The 18,708-nt window shown below is 40.8% G+C and overlaps 1 protein-coding gene across 7 annotated transcripts in view; it reads right to left on the reverse strand.

Moving 5' to 3' along the window:
• Positions 1 to 38: 38 nt before the first annotated feature.
• zmiz1a (zinc finger, MIZ-type containing 1a) overlaps positions 39 to 18,708 on the reverse strand; it is a 119,748-nt gene continuing 101,078 nt past the window's right edge. For 5 of the 7 annotated variants that reach the window (XM_056760796.1, XM_056760793.1, XM_056760794.1 and 2 more), the window contains 18 exons: positions 11,183 to 11,318; positions 10,433 to 10,547; positions 10,131 to 10,348; positions 9,625 to 9,820; positions 9,233 to 9,520; positions 8,962 to 9,144; positions 8,785 to 8,853; positions 8,061 to 8,229; positions 7,596 to 7,737; positions 7,297 to 7,507; positions 6,924 to 7,029; positions 6,648 to 6,808; positions 5,018 to 5,085; positions 4,848 to 4,916; positions 4,495 to 4,745; positions 4,095 to 4,261; positions 3,142 to 3,390; positions 39 to 2,928 (listed from right to left, as the gene is read on the reverse strand). In XM_056760796.1, coding sequence (XP_056616774.1) covers positions 2,821 to 2,928; positions 3,142 to 3,390; positions 4,095 to 4,261; positions 4,495 to 4,745; positions 4,848 to 4,916; positions 5,018 to 5,085; positions 6,648 to 6,808; positions 6,924 to 7,029; positions 7,297 to 7,507; positions 7,596 to 7,737; positions 8,061 to 8,229; positions 8,785 to 8,853; positions 8,962 to 9,144; positions 9,233 to 9,520; positions 9,625 to 9,820; positions 10,131 to 10,348; positions 10,433 to 10,547; positions 11,183 to 11,318 — 2,906 coding nt within the window. In that variant the 3' untranslated portion in view covers positions 39 to 2,820. The remainder of the gene's footprint in view (positions 2,929 to 3,141; positions 3,391 to 4,094; positions 4,262 to 4,494; positions 4,746 to 4,847; positions 4,917 to 5,017; positions 5,086 to 6,647; positions 6,809 to 6,923; positions 7,030 to 7,296; positions 7,508 to 7,595; positions 7,738 to 8,060; positions 8,230 to 8,784; positions 8,854 to 8,961; positions 9,145 to 9,232; positions 9,521 to 9,624; positions 9,821 to 10,130; positions 10,349 to 10,432; positions 10,548 to 11,182; positions 11,319 to 18,708) is intronic. The other 2 variants (XM_056760797.1, XM_056760795.1) reach the window with 1 other exon arrangement.

The raw sequence follows: 18,708 nt of genomic DNA on the forward strand, positions 1-18,708 counted from the left end.
CTAATTCAATCATGCCAAATAAAACATCAAATACATGGTTTCATCGGAATACATATTTATTAGATAAATATTAGGATGTCACAGCATCTAACTACATACAGTTTTGCAAGACTAAAAATCACAATTAGTTTTTCGTCATTTTTTTCTTCTGACCAGTTTAGAATATGAAATGATTGTACAACAGAATGTACAAGCAAAGACATCTGCAACATTTGGCGCCAATCACCTCAGATTGTACCTCATTTTTTACATTTTCCTGATCATGATATCAAAATTGTACAAACTCTGGATTTTGGTTACAATCTGTTGGAACCGCTCCTGGCCCCGGTTTTTCCAAATTATTCCCCAGGATTTACTTCATTATTTTCTGTAGCACCTTATTAAGTACACAAGAAATGGAGCAATAGACGTAAGCTAAATATTACACAAATGTATAACAAATGTGTCTCTTTTTATTCCCTTCCCAAATTCCTCAGTCATGTGGGATGAATATTTTACAAAAGTGAACAAATGCTGAGAGGTTCCACAGACGCTAACAAACACAGATTCATTTTACCCAATTTAGATTGTGATTCGAGGATGCAAGCTTTACAGAGTCTAAATACACAATGCATATTCCCCTGGGGAAAATGAATACATTTCTGTTAACGTGTCTCTATTTATCATTTACATATGTACATGCATCCCTAATGTGCCCCTTTCCCCGTTTTCTCTTCGATTTCTCCAAATCCCTGCCTGTGGCTGAATAGCAAACACAGTCTTGTTCAACTAACCCCGTTCTCTTTCAGCCTCCGCACCGGCCGTCCCCTTGACATCTGTACATCCATAGCATGTGACAGCTCAGACTTCTGCCGGCTTAAGGAGTCTTTAAGTTCAGTTTATGCCTATTTGTGTCTACAAAGTGGGAACGAATATGTGGCAGTGCATCTTTGAAAGGATATACAAGTATACTACAGACGAAACGTTATAGAACTTGAACCCAACGTTTCTTTTTGGAGTTCCATTTCAATTGTCAACAAACAAACATCATTTTGTACATAATTCTACATCAAGAAGAACAGAAAAACTAAAAACTAATATTGCAATTCATCAAAAATAACTTAAAATGGAAACATTTTTCAAACTGTGATGCTGTATCCAATAAACACATTTCAAACAGTATTCAACTGTACAGATGACAGGCGTCTTAGACAGTCTCCGAGTAACATCAACATCATGGAAATGTTATTCTTACAAATATCAATAATACTAACAATCATCTGAGGGTCATCTTACCGATTTGAAATAAAAGAAAACAATTCACCATGTACACTTGGACATAAAGGTCTTACTGAGATGCAACAGTTTACTGAAATGTACAGTTTCTGTCACTTTGTATGCACGGATGGGTACTGAGATAATATATAGCTTTAATATATAGTTGAATTAAAAAGTAAAATCTATAAATATAGAACATATTCTAAAAAGTCTTTCTTCATTGTTTTTTGTAAAATTACTATGATTTTACATGTAAACAGAACGATAAAAGTGAAGAGAATTACGCATTTTTAACAATTTGAAAATGGGTGTAACCTTCCCAAATCAGGGTGCTTAACTTTGGTAATTCATGGACATTTTTTGAAAAATGTACACATTTTGTAAAAACAGGAAATATATGACCATAATGTGAACAATATAATTGTGCATTATAAAATCAATATTTAACAGTTCATGAATAAAAAAATCATAACATGAAACCATTGCTAAAATAAGGGGCGACTTGCAACATCAGACGTCCAAACATTGTATGCAGTTTGTAGAAAGTGGGGTACGGTCATCAAGAGCCTAAGAAGACCAAACCTCATGCAAGGAGGATCATCTCAAAGGCAGATGACAGTGAAGGTAACACAAGACTGACTACTCTTTGGAAAGTGAATTGTTTTCTTCTAGTACGTAGAGGACATTACAGGGGGAAGTACAATCTGTCGGAAGATGCACAATGCCAAAGGTACAGTGCAGAAATGTTTGCCTTGAAGGAAAAAAATGCTTGTTGTGATGCCCTCTAGCATTTGTTTAACTTTGCCTGAAGGTGGCGGACGTATGAAACGCGTTACAAAACGAGGTGCTGCAATGTTTACTAGAAAAGATGCGTTTGATGACGTGCCAAATTGCGCAAATGAGAGTTAGGAACTGTTGGAGGACTTTCCCATCATAAGTCTTTGGGATGGGAGCGTTACATCATTCTGGTGATTGTGAGAACAGCTTTCTTCCCTTTGTTGTTTCCTTCACAGGAGCTTCCAGGTGCAGTTCAACGCAGTTCTCTTGTGCTTTTTCAAGGGAGATGGACAGATAACTAGTGCGAACATCCGGCTGAGGACTTTTGACAAGGATTCGGGAAGCCGTGGTGGTAGAGCTTGGAAGAACGAACGTTCAAGAGATTGCGGACACACAGAGGTCATTACAGGAAGAAATATATATATATTTATATATATTTTTCTATTCAGGTCTTTTTCACAAAAGGAAAAAAAATCTGAATTAAAAATGCTACAATACTTTCCTAGTGAGCGCACAGACGGTCCTGTGTGATGTCATCGTATGAACAGATTTTAGCTGCACATGTATTTCCGTTAGTATTGAAAGATATCACTTTAGTGCCAGCCAACATGGCTGCCATACACGTGTGGAAAAGGTTGCTTGTAAAACAGTGAGATATTTACATGAGGAGGAGGCAAAAGGATGGCTGTTTCCTGTTCGCAAAATACACAGTCTGTCCGCAGGGTGCCTCTCGATTCCTGACAGCCAAACAAATTAGGGCCACTCGGAAAGGCCAAGCTAGGGAAGTCAGTTGTTCTCAAAGAGGGAGAGCAGATCGTCGTTGCTGCTGCTCGGGAGGTCAGGGGGATCCAAGTATGACAGCAGCTCGTCTGGGTTCGCTAGTTCTGGCAGAAGCTGTGGAGGTTAACAGACAGACACCTTTACAATCCATAGGATACGATCTTGTATTTCAGTTATTTCTGAACGCTCAAAGAACTTTAAAAACACCTCTTAGGAAACACTCAATGGTTTCGACCATGTGAAATGCAGGATGCTAACATCACTCATTCCAAGTAATGTTAGAAGCACATAACTCGAAAATGAATGTAGAAAAATATGAATACTCACATCTAGCGAAGGCTCGGGCATGTCTGCAGGTCCCTGGCCACCTGCCTGCCCATCAGGGTTGAAGGTCATATCGGCATGCGGGTGACTGTTTTGGCCGGGCTGCTGTGGGGGCGGAGGCTGGCGTGGGGGCTGGGACGATGGGGGGCCGTGGTGCAATGGCTGAGCTGACTGGCTGTTGGGATGGGGGGATGCGTGCATGCCTGGCTGCATGGAAGCATGGGATTGATCAACGCTCACGGGATGGGACATCTGCAGAGGGAGGAGAGAGAAGCAATGAGTGTCCCAGTGTGAGGCGGAGCGTTCCAAATGAAAGCTCAAGTGCCAGCCAGAGAGCGAGAACGATGCCATGCAGTTGATTCCAGAGCACATAAACCTTCACGATTTTAAGAATTCTTTTTGACTGAGTGATGTTGTAAAAATCTTTAAAGGCATAGTTCTGTGAAAATGATCATTTACTTTCCAAAACCACATCATGATCTACAGAATTTTCTTTTTTAATTTACATTTATTTATTGCAAATAATTTGAATCATCAGTAAAATATTTAAATATTCATAGCTTTTAACACAATTTTATTCTTTTATATCCAAGACTTGTTTTTACAATGAATACCTTAAATCAAGTTTAATTGCAAAGTATAAGCCCATACAAAGTATGTCATATTTAAAGTGATTAAAGTCTTTTAATTATCTGAATGTTTCAATATCTTATGCAATTTTGCATACAAAAATATTGCAAGGATGTTTTTATTGAAAAACAAAACTAGCAGATTTTTCTGCAGCAGTTGCAGTATTTTTGTTAGATTTTTTTCTAGCAAAACGTTCAAAAGAAACTATACAGCCCATAAGCGTTTTCTCCCAAACAGATGGAAAGATTTTGCCCAAAGTTGTTTTCTATGTTTCCATACCAAACAAATTAACAAAGATTGTTTAGTAGGAGTTTGAGGTGATTTACCGAGTCGGGCATGCCGTGGGTGAGAGGCTTGTCAGAAGCCATGAGGCTGTTGGGCATGTCTGGTGGATGTGAGAGCTGGGGTCCGTGCATGAAGTCATTCATGGGAGCTCCGCCACCAGAGTTACTGTGGGTGAAGTCAAAGTTTCCATGGCCCTGGTAACTATTGCCTGATTCACAAAACAGAGAAAAGCAATGAAGAGCAATGACCTCAGAGGTGCACAAACAAAGAGCTTGAGAGAGCAAGTCCGCCTGCTTAAAGTTTGCGAGCGTAACTTCTTTTGACGTTACGATTTAAGGGAAAAAATTAAGCATACCTAAATAACGAAGCTTGCAAAACACTAAGGACTATTTTACGAGACAGGCAGAAAGAAAAGAGCGCACAGCCTGAGCGGGTGCTGACCTCTACCTTGACCTCCATAGTCGCCGTTATTTCCTCCGTGATGAGGGGGGAATGGGGTGTAGGGCGAAGGGCCGGGACCCAGCTGGGCGATCATATCCAACACATTAGGCATGATCATTTGACTGGGACTCATGGTTTTAAAACGCTTGGCGAGAGGGCCATCTGGGTCCTCCTTTATATGAATGTCAGACTTTATGGGTACTGGCCTCCAACTACACGAAGGGTCGATGGTAACCTCTTCAAACTCTGAACTGGAAGAGAAGAACATTGCGGTGAGCGTTTAAAAGGCGCTCATGATTATGTTGTAACTGTTAAAGGACTTATGGGCCTCAATGTGTTAATAATAAACTTACTTTTGAATAGCATTGAGAATTCCCCACATATACTGATCCACTTCAAGTCCTTCCAATAACGCTGTTTTACTGGGGACAGACAGAAACATATAAAACACAAAGCCAAAGGGAACAAGAGATCATATTCATTTGACTGTCCAAAACTATTTTCATTGCAATGTGCCACATACTTGCATACAGGACACCTCCACGTTCCTCTCTCACAGTTCAGCTGTAGATACGACTCCAAATCAAAGCACTGCAGCAGGAAATCAAGAACATAAGTACATTTCGATCAAAGCAAAATTACGTTATTTTATGTAAAGTAACACAAGAGGATTTTCAATGAGTGGACAAGAATCTATTCTTTGAACATGTTTATATTCTTTAAGAAACTACCTGACGAGAAGAAAAGTATAAATATATTAAAGGGATATTTCAGAGGCAAAACAAAATGTCCCCATGTTTTACTCACCCTCAAGGCATCCTAACTGAATATGACTTTCCTCTTGAAGAATAATGCAGTCGAAGTTATAATACCACATCATTTAACTTCAAAGTGTCTTCTGAAGCGAATCGAGGCATTTGAGAAATATCAAAATTGAAAGCGCTATTGACATTGATGTCTATCTTCCGTTATCTCTATGCTGCGTGTGAACCTGAGGCTTGTTTTTCCAGCTAATGACGCAGGCGTGTCCTAAGGTTCGGTGATGAACGCGGCATTTTTCGTTTTGTTCCAACAGGGTGCCGTGTCCTCTGCACTGGAGCTTTCAGGAGCGGAATAACGGAAGCTTGACATCAACGTTAATTGCACTGTCAATATGGATATTTCTCTTAAACAAACACATCGATTCGCTTCAGAAGAAGTTTGTTAAAAACATGGCGCCGTGTCGAGCAGTTCTTTGATCAATGGATGCACTTTTCTGAGCTTCAAAAATATCTACGCCCATTTACTCCCATTCTAGCGCTTGGAGGTAAAATGATACGTAGTATTATAACTTCGACCTTATTATTCTTCCAGAAGAAGTCATATTCTGTTAGGATGCCCTCAGGGGGAGAAAAACATGTGGAAATTTAGTTTTGCCTCTGAACTATATGCCTCTGTTTGAGACACAAAATTGGAGGTAATTTACCTACTTAATTTTTTTTAGGGTGAAGTCAAATTATGTTAAAGTGAAATTTAAAGTGAAATTGTGTGAGAGCTCAAATTATTAATTGTTATTATAGGATTAGTGTAGCGAATCTGCAGTTTTGAATGCTCATTTTTATATACGTCTGGTATTTATGTACCCACAACCAGATTTTAATTTATTTAATGCTTTAGTGTTATTTAATTACTTGATTGTTTTAATTTGCTTTTAATTTATTTATTTATATACGTACATATATTACTTTATGTATATACATTTATATTTTTAATTGTTGTTTTAATATTTTTTTTCTTTTCTTTTCAACCACAAGTTTTGGGTGGAGATCTGAAGTACTATCCTAAAATAGAAATTGTGTCAACTGGATGACTTATTTATACAAATACAAGTTTTTTAGGGAGTTGCTGTTTCAGTGATTTACTTTAATTACTTTTTTCACAATACAGTGTCACTTAGAGCAGGGGGAACATTTAGACCCTTACTGTACATATTTTGTGTTCAATAAATAAAATGGATAAAAAGTCATAAAGTACTCTAAAAGTGATTTCAATTTTAGGGTGAACTGTCTCTTTAAGGGTTTTAAGTCACAGCACAAGATGTGATGTAACCATGTGCAGACATAAAGGGATAAACCTTTAACTATGTGAAGATACACATTTCAGGCACAACTCACCTGCACATGTTTGCAGTCATGTCCCCTAGCAGGAAGTTGGATCCGACGGAATGTGATTGGACACTTTAGAGACACTTTGATGGCTGTCTGCTCCACTCCATCCTCCCCATTTAGTGTTGCGTTCCCGGAGGACGCGACTACACTACTAAAGTTTCTTTTAACTGCAGAAAAACAGGCATGGCTGTGATTAGAGGGTCACGGAGATGCTGATGCAGAGTGGCAGACGAAATGCTGCAATGGAAAAGCTTAAAGCATCTGCTCGGAGCCTCTACTCACTTTTGGTGATGCAGTGCTCAGCAGGAAGAAGCCTTTTCTTTAGAAGACCCTGCAGGACAGATCTCACCGACGGCCTGTGGACCAGCTGCAGCACGAACAAGTGAGACTGCAACAAGAGCCGAACAAATGCGTTACTACAACCCGCCAGCGTGCATCCGTATCTCAGAATATCCTTTACATGATACATATCGGTGTCGTGCACCTTTCAAACACGGAAGCATAAATCTGATATCAGCTGCAGACGTAATGAACGAGATAAGATGATGCTTCAAATTAGTGTTATCTGATTTCATATCACATCCCATGCATTACTGACATGGTCATTAAATGACAGACTATACATTATTAAAGGACACAGCGGAGGAATACTCACACAACAGCACGCTGTGACAGTGATCTGGATGGTGTTTCTTCCAGGCTGACACACGTGTTTCAGGTGAAGGGGTTTGTGGGATGTTTTATTCTCGCCTCTCTCGATAGTAAGAGGTGTGGCATTGACGCTGACTTGGACGGAAGCGGGCCAGTTGGTGTTCATTTGTCGGTCCTCGTGGTGGTAGCACTTAAACTGCAGCTCCAAATCAGATCTGCGTGACAAGTGGTAAATTTGAGAGTGTAACTGAGGATTTTTATTTTAAGGTGAACTGTTACGGAAAATAAAAAAACAACACAAACCTCCACATAAGAGTCTGGTGGACGGAGGGGCGCAGATGGAAGACGTGGTTACTGACAGCCAGGTTGTGCTCTAGTCTGAAGGGTTCCAGCACAACTCCATCCCTCACGGGGAACGTCAAGCGCAGCTCCTCGTTGGGATTAGCTAGAAGAACAAACATCAAGAATAGATGAATTTACACTCCATTTTAACTTTATCAGTGGGTGGGAAGGTTCCCTTTCAGTTCACCTAGTTTGATCTTTTCCTCACTGAAGTGCATATATTATGAATGAGCTCTGAGTGAACGTGAAAAATGCATGAATCTCAGATAAATGAGCAATGGGACTTTTTTTGCGCTCTGCTCCAGGTGCCGGATCAAAGGCTTCGTAGAGGTTTACTTCTGATAGAGTGTGACGGAGCTTGTAATGCAGACAGAAGGGAGATCAATGCGATGAAACGCTCGTGTGTGGTTTCGTTGCGCGACTCACTTGGAGGTGGAGGCAAAGACGTCATGTTCGGCTTCATGTCTGGAGGAAATGGAGGCTTGATGTCCTGACTGGGTGACATGTACTGATTGATATTACTTCCTGGAGTCATGGGTGGCGTAGGGTTCCCGGGTACCGGCGAGTGGGGGTAGTTCACAACCTGCCGAGGCGGCTTTAGCCAAAAAAACTCACAATTACTCCCTGAATATATAGCAGAACTGTACATATTAATACCTAAAGTTGAGGAACAGTTCACCCAAAATTGAAAATTCTGTCATCGTTTACTCACCTTCAAGTTGTTCCAAATCTGTATAAATTTCTTTGTTCTGATAAACACAGAGAAACATATTTGGAAGAATGCTTGTAACCAAACAGTTCTTGGCCACCACTGAACACCACAATACGAAACATTGCTTTATAAATTTATTTATTCTGTTGAACACAAAATAAGACATTTTAAAGAATGTAGGAAAGCAAACAGTTCTTGGGCACTTATGTCTACCATTTGAATTTTCCTAGGTGGTCAATGGTGACCAAGAACTGTTTGGTTACAAGCATTCTTCCAAATATGTTTCTTTGTATTTATCAGAACAAAGAAATGTATACAGATTTGGAACAACTCAAAGGTGAGTAAATTACAGAATTTGTATTTTTGGGTGAACTGTCACTTTAATATCCGTGCTTCTAGCATATAACCAGTGAAAGAAGCAAAGGATTTATGACTTACCCCATTTCCTTGATTGTATCCATAACCGCCGCCGGAGAAATTGTTATTCTGACCATTAAATGGTTCTTGCTGCAATAGGAAAAAGCAAGCAAGGTTATTTTCATATCACAATTTTCACCCTAATGGTAGGCATGGATAATATGAACAAAACTAAAGATTTTGACTAAACAAATGTACCTTATAGTATTGGCTCATTGTTACACCCGTGGGAGGGTACTGGCCAGAGCCCTGCTGTCCCGGCATCCTTTGTCCAGGGTAGTTGGGAGAAGGAAGAGCTCGAGAAGCATTTGGATTAGGGTACTGCCCCTGCTGGTTGGGAAACTGACCATTGGGACCAAACTGCTGACCTACATAATTGGGCTACAGTAACATAAAACAACTGCTTAAGCAAAACAAAATAGCCTGCTTAAAGTTTTAAAACCCAGCTTTATAAACTTGGTGGTCTTACCTCTCCTGGATACGGCCTCTTTGTTCCCTGCATTGGCATGGATTGAGGTCTGGGGCCAGGGTAACCCTGCTGGGGCATCCGTTGGCCATGGCCACCGAAGGGCACCATACTGGGCCCTCTGGGCTGGTTCATGCCCATAGGCGGTCCACTCATGTTGGAACTATTCATGCCAGCACCCATACCCGGGTTCATGCCTCCTGGCATAGACGGAGGGCCACGTGGCCCAGGCTGGTTCATGAACTGGCTGTTGTAGCCTTGCGTAGGGCCCATCTGGAAAGAGGAGCAGACCTGTGGAGAGAGTGGAGAGGCAAATGAACATACGCAGCCAAATGAAAACATAGAAGCCACAAACACCATAAGCCTATTTATCTTTTTTTAATAAAGTGACCAACCTGGTTGTACTGGTTTATATCTTTGTTAGTTTCTTGCATGGCTGCCACGGTAGCTGTGGCGGTGGCTGTTGCCGTGGCCGCAGCTGCAGCAACAGCAGCGGCGGCCGCGGCCGCAGCAGGTTGTGTGAAGTCAGAAGGGGGTCGCGTGTGAGGGGGCATGCCTATCCCACCTGGTGCATTCGGCCCACCCGGGTAACTAAAAAGCAGAAAAATCACGTAAAACTTCAAATGAGAGGGAATTGTATAGAATTCTAGAACTTCTTGGAAATGAATTACAGTATGCGCTTGGCACAACATGAAGGTGATATCATCCTTTTCGAGAAAAACATCCTTGAAGCGAGTGCTGGCTTGGCTTTAAAACCTTGTGTCAAATACCCCTTATGGGAGACTTTGCTGTAGCATATTGAATCTCCCAGAGCGTTACGAAGCAACACTCCCTTCTTTGTCAAACAATTTCCCATCATCCCGTCTGGATCCTTCCATCTAACGCTCCGTTGAAACATTACCTTCCACCAAAGCCTCCTCCTCCGGGGTGCACTGGACGACCATACATGCCTTGCTGCATGTACGCCTGGTTGGATCCCCCTTTGGCCGCAAACTGTTGCTGTTGGCCAGGGAACTGAGGTGAGTTGATCCCTTGGTTGTTGGCTGACATACCCGACCCCAGTGCATTACCCCCAGGGTTCATGGGGTTGTTGGTATTGGCCATGTGGTTACCCAATACCTAGATCAAAACCACATAGGTTTTAAAGATCAATGTTATCAATATCAATCTTATCGTTTCCTTTTCATGCACCGGGTGACTCACTTGACTCTGTGACGTGTTGGTAACTCCCCACACCGTCGTAACCACCGACAACGAACCTGGGGCCTGGTTAGAGTTCTGTTGCCAGGGAACGCTGTCATATGGAAAGGACCCATCACTAAAACAAAATCCAAACAGTAATACGATATTAGTGGCATCGAACGCAAATCTGCAAGAATGAGCGGGTTTACAGAAGAAAAAACACTCCCTTCCTGACTACAGCACTTTTGTTTTTCCATGAAAATTAAATCGAAACATTTGTTCAAGACATTTCTCTGTAAGCCAAGACAGCCCTGGAGCACAAAATGTTCTGTAAAACATCACTAAGCTAGTGGATTTCCTCACTTTTAACACTCCAGACAACCTGTGCAGCTCGGCTTTCTCTGGCCATCTATCAAAGAGTAACTCGGTCGGACCTTTAGCTGACATACCCAGCTTATCATGTTTTATCTTCCATTGTTTGGAAAGCTGCGAGGAATGAATTCTTCGACGCAACCTTACGGTGAAGTCATGTTAAAACCTTGGTCAATAGCTTCTTGGAAAAGGCCAGACTTCTAGATGATGTGGCACCTAAAAACAAACAATTCTCTCCTGGATCATTGCACTGGGCATGTAACTCCATTTCGAAAGGAGATTCAGTTCTTAGAAAGCAGCTGTAGGGGCTAGAGCGCTGTGGGCATTAACAGGTCCTGGAACAGCTCCAGAGGGTGTTGGTTAGTGATCTACAGAACAGGGTTTTGTCCGGGTACTGACCCATGAGAGAGCGAGGGCTTCATGGAGTTCATAGGCGGCTGCAGGGGCACTTTTCCCTGTGGATCGCTCTGACGATTCTTCTGATGCCGCAACAAGAGCAGCCGACCCAGCTCCTCGCACCAGGATGACAGGAGAGCTGCGGAAACGGAGAAAACAGAGAAACAGGATCTTGAGGACGGAGACAAAGCATCTTTGAGTTAAATAGAAATCTTGCTTAGTACATTTAGTTTCCTGTTAACAAGACAGTTCTGTTTATTTCCAAAGCAATGGAATGAAAAAGTGCAATACCATTCATATCTGTAGCACAGACAGCATCAGACTTACTTAATAATTTGAATAAATCTTTGCAAACATCACTAATGCAGTGTTTCTAAAATTTTGGTCAGTCCCAGTATTATCCACTAGAGGACACTACACTCCATTAGAGGCAGATGCAGTTGGAAACCTCACTGACGGCTTGTCCGCATGCATTTCTCAGGATCATATGCTTTCATCTGCGCTGCACTGTAAGCACTGATCCTACTACAAAAGACCGTCTTCCCCTCTCGTGAAGGGAGGATGATGGAGGAGACAGAGAAAGAAAGAGCGAGAAATGGAAGATGAAAATCAGGGTGAATCATGCTGGTGTCGTCGCCTGGCAGCACTTTGCTCCTGAGAGGGCAGACAAAATGAGCATCTCGCCATGGCGACGGAGTCGGTACGGGTTGGCAGCAGATGGCACGGATCCAGATCCAGGTCTTATCAATTCTACACGCTGCATATGACTGAAACACTGAGGCTGCATTTAAGTGCTCGCCGGATAAATGGCCCTTACACTTTTCAACTGACAGTGTTTATATACTCGCTGATCTGCATTTGTGTCCACAACATCTGAACTCAATCCTGTTATGTGTTTCACAGGCTTATAGAAATATGTACACTAAGCTTAAGGGGTGTGACGAGATCTCGTGGTCGATCCGATGGGTCTTGCGAGAACACAAAATCCTCACGTAATAGGGAGGCTCAGAGATGACGTATTTTTGTTTGCTAAACACGGAAGCAAGTTTTTGGTAAATTCCCCGAAATAAGCTCTGTGGTAACCAAAACCTCTAAATATTTTCACGTTTTTATTCTATGACATAAAACACACCAATAATAACCCACTTATTATTTTTTTAAAGCCTAATTGTGTCTTAAAAACGGCGGTTGCTTACAGGTTGCTAAAAGCGACTACTTCCTTTTGCGGGGACAATAGACATTAAAGCTCACAGATAATGCCACATGGACACAAATCTCTTTAAACCTAGATGCGGATTCATTTACGGAGTAATTACTTACAGGGGAACTCATTTTCATCAAGTTTGAAAGAGTTGTCGGAAGCTTGGTGGTGGTGACGTTGATATCGAGCGACCTTATGTGTAGTCTGTTTAAAGCATCATATTAGCTTTTTACTTCTGGCAATTGAATTTCGGCTTCTAAAGTAAAGTTCATTTGTAAAGACTATCTTGATAGACAAAACCTGTAAAAATCATAAACCTTTGATAATCACAGAGCTTATTTACAAAAAAAAGGATTGGCTTTTGGTCGAGGGAACAAGCGGCGCTTACTTCCGGGCTAGCCAACAAAAAATCGTCATCTCTGAGGTACTGGATTGGCATGATGGAGTGCTTGGCTCGGAATTGCGACCATTTTAGTTGCATATACTCCCTATATTTAACCTATCACAGGGCTCTAGACTAACTTTTTGCACTGGTTGCACTGGTGCGCCTAACTTTTTTTCTTGGGTGCACCAGCACAAAAGTTAGGTGCACCCAAATTTTAGACCGCATCGCATTTAACATTTACCTGCTTTGACCAGTTCACTTTTGTTTAATGTCCATATGGGCAAAATTTACTTGTAAATGTTTATCTTACAAACTGTTCAACATCCATCCATCCATTTTCTGCCGCTTATCCGAACTACCTCGGGTCACGGTGGAGCACTGTTCAACATTAAGTTCTTTATTTGAAGCACAAATTTACAAGAAAGGTAATTTACTGAAAAAGTGTTGGTGCTTAAAGTGCTTCAGTGAAGTGAAATTTAAACTTAAAAGATCTAAAGATAAATGGACCAATGCTTGAAGGCTCTGTGTCGGAGCATTGCTTATGATTTTTGGACGGATCAGGCCTTAAATTAACATAATTTACGAAAAAGTTGTGAATTGTTCTTTTCATCTTCTCTCATCATCCCCTTCTACATTCACTCTGTTTAACTAACAGCATTAGTCTCCTCACCTCTCTGTCTCACTGCAGCACACGCATTTTCAAACGTACACACCAGAGGTTGCGCTAGTGTTTTTTTTTGTCCGTCATTTTGACTGACATGCTCGTAAAAACTCCGTCATAACCTGTCATTACCCATCACTATGGTTCAAGGTGGTGTTAGGTGCTAATTTGTATGTTCGTGACGTCATCACGCTGTACTGGCGTTCCGGAACTTGTTGTATTGTGATACAACCGAATGCCCAATAAAGCCGTTACAGTTTTTGATACAATATTCAAGCCCTTTCCAAATCACTTTTTATTTTGCTCATATCTTGTGTATTTAACAAAAGTTATGGCTGATGTCGACTGAAGCGCTGTGATTTTTAGGAACGGAATTTGGAGTAAATCGTGTTTAAAGGTCAATGATGAAATTAAAAGCACAACAGTCCCGTATCACAAGAAAAAGTCACTTTCCAGTGGTGAGAGACTTACTCTATTAACAATTTATTAAAAAAAACCCTAGTTTTGAAGTCTATAAAAATACTGTACAAAACCGTTTGAATAAAACGAAAGTAATGAAAATGGTGCAGCGCACATTTAAAGAACGAGAGCTCTGCTATTATCACTACACAAGAAATTAGCAAACATTACGGACAACAAATAATAAGCAGTGAAGCAAGTTTTAAGTTGTTTATCGTGTGTTTATCTAGACTTTTGATCATCTCTTGTATGTTTGCGATCGCGGTCCGGCTCGCGTGAGGAGCGGAGCGGTGATAACTCCTGGTGCTGCAGACTGGGAGCTCTGTCAACTCACGAAAACATTGTATAAAAAACTTTTCGTGACATAGTTTACACAGGACTGGCGGGAAATGTGCATTAATACTCCTTCATTCTTGTTATGTTAGATGAAGTTATGTGGTTTATGTTATGTGGTTTACTTGGATAGGTGAACTGTCTTTCCCGCGTCCCAGCGCGACATCCGACGCGTATGTCAAGTCAGTAACAATAACAGGTGAAAACACGCAGGTTGCTTTTCGAGCATATATCACGCTGAAGGGAAATGGGGATTTACAAATTGCCCTCATTGTAATCCGACAAAAAGAACGGACGGCCATCAGATTTTTCCGTCACGGGTGAAAATCCGTAAATGACAGAGAATTTTCAGTTAACGAGACCTCTGGTACACTCACGTGCAGGAATATCTGGACCACAGCCAATCAGAGGGGGGTCCGCCCCTCACTATCAATGATTGGTTTAGACCACGATATGGGTCTAATGTGTGTCTGTTATTCAATCACAGGAAGACTTTCAGAGTTGCGGATACTTTTTTCCCCTCGAATGGCTGATCGCACCGGTGCGACCTCTGATAATTTTAAGTCGCACCATTGAAAAATAAGGTCGCATGTGCGACCAAATTAGTCGCACTCTAGAGCCCTGTATCAGACTTCAAAATACATTTGGGGGCATTTGTGTGAGTGCACATTTTGTTGTGGTGTGACCTGATTTCATTATCGTACAGAACACGCTAATAACTGCACAAAGTATGTGCATGCTGTGTGAGCTACAGTGAACGGCCTGGCCGTTCAAAAAGAAAAACGTGATTTACCATCCCGCAGCGATACTTTCCCACCGTTTCTCTATGTAAACATGCACTAATCAGACGGTTTTAACATCTGCATCGCCTCACACTAGTGTTAACGTTGCTTCGCGCTGCCAGTAGCGCTTTGAATGCAAGCAGCTGAATAGCAACGGACTGTACCACAAGTATAGCAATTGTATAGCAATTCAGTATAGCAATTGCAAGTTCACATTACGTTATTTTCAATACATTCACTCAAATCTTTTCCAAACTGATCATCTGTCTCTTACATATGTGTGCAAGGTAAGCATAAAACATGATGTGTTTATGTAGTTTTAACTGGTTCCCTGAAGGCTATGAGGGTTCAGTCAGTGGAGGAAGGAGGATTGACAGTGTGATATGATCACCACCTCTGATAACACAAGTACTATGCAAAAAGCTTATAAAGAAAACAACCACAGCCCTTTACTAAAAGCTGCAACTGTTAGAGCATGTGAGCGGAGCGTGCAAAATCTAGTTCGGAGAGCGGGTTTTTATCCAAAGGCCGGAACGCTCTTCTTTATAGGATACAAGCTGCGTGGCGGACACGTCGCGTGTTTTCTATTCCGCGCCTATGTTAACAGTTTAGAGCAGCCACACTGGACGGGATGTTCGTCAAAAATAACCTAGGCGCCTATCTTTAGCGAAGCGGCGTGGATAGCCACTTCTGCCATACTTCTGAAACGTGCCGCGGCACGTCTGGTGTAAACACAAGCATATACTAGAATGACCGCGATCAGTTCCAGTAGCCGCGTCGGAGCCGTAACACACCGCAGATGCATGCGGTTTCGGTTGAAAACGGCAGGTGGTTGGCATGTATTCCGGCGGATTCAGTCTTGTGTCTCGTCTTGTCTCGTGGGTTTAGTGTCTTGTCACACCCCACTAAGCTTATTCGATTAAAACATCTGATGATGGTATATTTTACAAATAAGGTTAAGGAATATGATTTTATTAAATATTTTAACTATTTATCTCTTCATTTCTAATCCCCACCACTTAATTTTTACACTTTATTTACCTCAAAATAAATAAAATTTTAAATTTTAAATGACATAATTAAATGAAAGTGACACCAACAGACCAAATTCAATAATTAGGGTTAGTAACCCTAATCTTACCCTAACCAGTGTTTTAATATATAAAGAGTTATTTTTCATGTTTGATTTATCAAACATTACTATTTAACCATTTCAGAAAATGCATAACTGATAAATAAAGTACATCAATAAAAGTGCTTAATTCTATGGCTTCATACTGTCGATTGATAATAAAAAGAGGCATAACTTTGATAATAGGGAAAGCAGATGTCATTTTGGTTTGAAATGTTCCAGCCTATTAAACTTCCTTCATTGCATTCCCACACTATCATAATGTTTTAAGATAAATTTGCATTCGATGACACAATTTATCGGTAGGGCTGTAAAATGATTAGTTGAGACTAATCGTATGCAAAACAAAAGTTTTTGTTTACATCATATATGTGTGTATAATAATTTTTATATGTAAATAAATACACACACACATATATAATTTTAGAAAAAATATATATTCATATAAATAAAATAAATTTAAAAATGTATACACATATAAATATTTATTTAATATACGTACATGTGTGTATTAATATATACAAAATTATTATACACAAATAATAATAATTATTTTAATAAATAAAAATTAAACTAATCGTTTTGGAGCCCTAGCACACCCCAGACATTCTTTGTCTGACAGATTGTTATCCGAAATGTGTTTAAAGTGTACTTCCAAAATAAAAAGGCACCCGTTTTATACAGTAGAATGACTCAGCTGCACACAGACAAGTATTTTTAAATAAAAAGCTGCATAACATAGTTGAACAGAAACAAAAGGCAGGAACAGTTTCAGTGGTGCAGCATCTCATGTCTACCTCTGCCATCAAACAGATTCTACAAGGGACCTTATAAATATTCCCTTTCCCTTAAAACGAGTTCATACATGGAACAATGCTTCTCTGTCTTCTCTAAATCTACTTCACAGACAGTAGATGAGTAAAAAAAAGCACAGGGGGTGGGGTCAAGGGTCCTGAACGTTTCTCTCTCTCTCACTCGGAGTCTGGTGTAGAGAGACAGACGTCTGTCTTGGCTCTTTCCTCTTGAGATCGATCAGCCAATAATGACTACCAAGACTGCTCAGCTGTCTTCTGTACATTTATTGCTGGGAGAACCAAAAGGAACACACGCTCAGCTGAAAAACACCCACCTACATGCACGCAACTCAGTCTTATTTACCGCAGACGTTTTTTTTGTGTGACATTAGGTCATTCATGTCTAACCATTCCAGAAGAAGCAATTCAGGGACCCTTAATGCATTGCTGTATTCAGACTGGAGTTCTTCCAAAAAACAGCTTTAAGATATTCAATATCCCAGCAGCACCTGACTCACTTTCCATTCCCAGTTCAAACGCGCAATTACAGTGAGAAAATCGCGTTTGTGTAAATATATCAAAGGGCTCTGTTTCAAAGAAAACGCTTCTCACCTCTCTGCGACAGGCGTGAAAGCCGTCCCAGCAGGATTCGAGAGGAAGGCTGGAATCACCCACCTACTTCAATGAGAATTATTCTACCCTGCCATTACAGAGAGCTTATCGGCCGGCTAAATCACTACCTCTGCATGCTGGCAACTGCTATTTTCTCACAAAAGACTAACTTAGAGCTCATATGACAGGTTACAGCCAGACGCTGACTGCCAATTTTCAACTGTTGTTCCCCGCCTAGCATGCCTCCCACACCTAACAAAGACTGGAGCTCTCCTGCCTCACAAACTCACAGAAAAACAACCAGCGCTTGGCCGAATCAACACAGCGCCGTCTGTCAACGTAAAATATCCTACTCGCCTAGGAAAACGCATGTGCTGCTGTTTGTTTTATATTAATGAGTAACGTGTACTAAATAGGATCTATCTGACCTATAGGGATGCATCTTAAACTAAACTATAATTAGAAATGCTCAAGGCGCTAAAAAAGTTGTTAACATTTAACTTTAAATCTAAAAATAAAAGCAAATTAAAAATGTATTATAAAATATTACATAATAAATCTACAACAAATCAAACCAATAACTCGGATAATACGGATAACAAATTCTGTGCATCCCTACTTGCCAGTAAGTTTTCATTAATCACGTACTTCCATTCCTCGTAAAACACCAAATTCTGCCTCTTTTCCTCTCATCTGTCTCGCTTTCATTTAGTCCCGTTATATTTGCCAGACACCTGCTCCAGAAAGCGTTTCGTTGAGTGTTATGTTGGCAGCTCTGTGCTGGGCATTTCGGTGGCATGGCTCTGTGTTGGGTCTATGACAGCGGGCATTATGGTGGCAGGGCTGGCTCACAGCGGTGTGCTCCAGGAAGTAATCCCAGTAGAGGAGCACAAACATAGAACAATGTCTACTGCAGCCAGATACTGAAGCTGAAGTGTACTTGCAAGAGCCAGATTCTAATACAATCTCATACTTGGCATACTTAGTATGCTGTATATTATAACAACAGAGCGGCTCCAATGACTGCTGTTAAACAGTGTGTAATAAAGTAATTTCATAGTAAGAACAAAGACATTAACAGTGTTTGCACATTAATGACTCACTGTATCATGTTGTAGCAAAACACTTGAAAACGTAAGATTTCTGTGTGATGCTTTATCCTGAAAACTC

This window comes from Triplophysa dalaica, chromosome 11 (assembly GCF_015846415.1).
Source record: "Triplophysa dalaica isolate WHDGS20190420 chromosome 11, ASM1584641v1, whole genome shotgun sequence".
Lineage (NCBI taxonomy): Eukaryota > Metazoa > Chordata > Actinopteri > Cypriniformes > Nemacheilidae > Triplophysa > Triplophysa dalaica.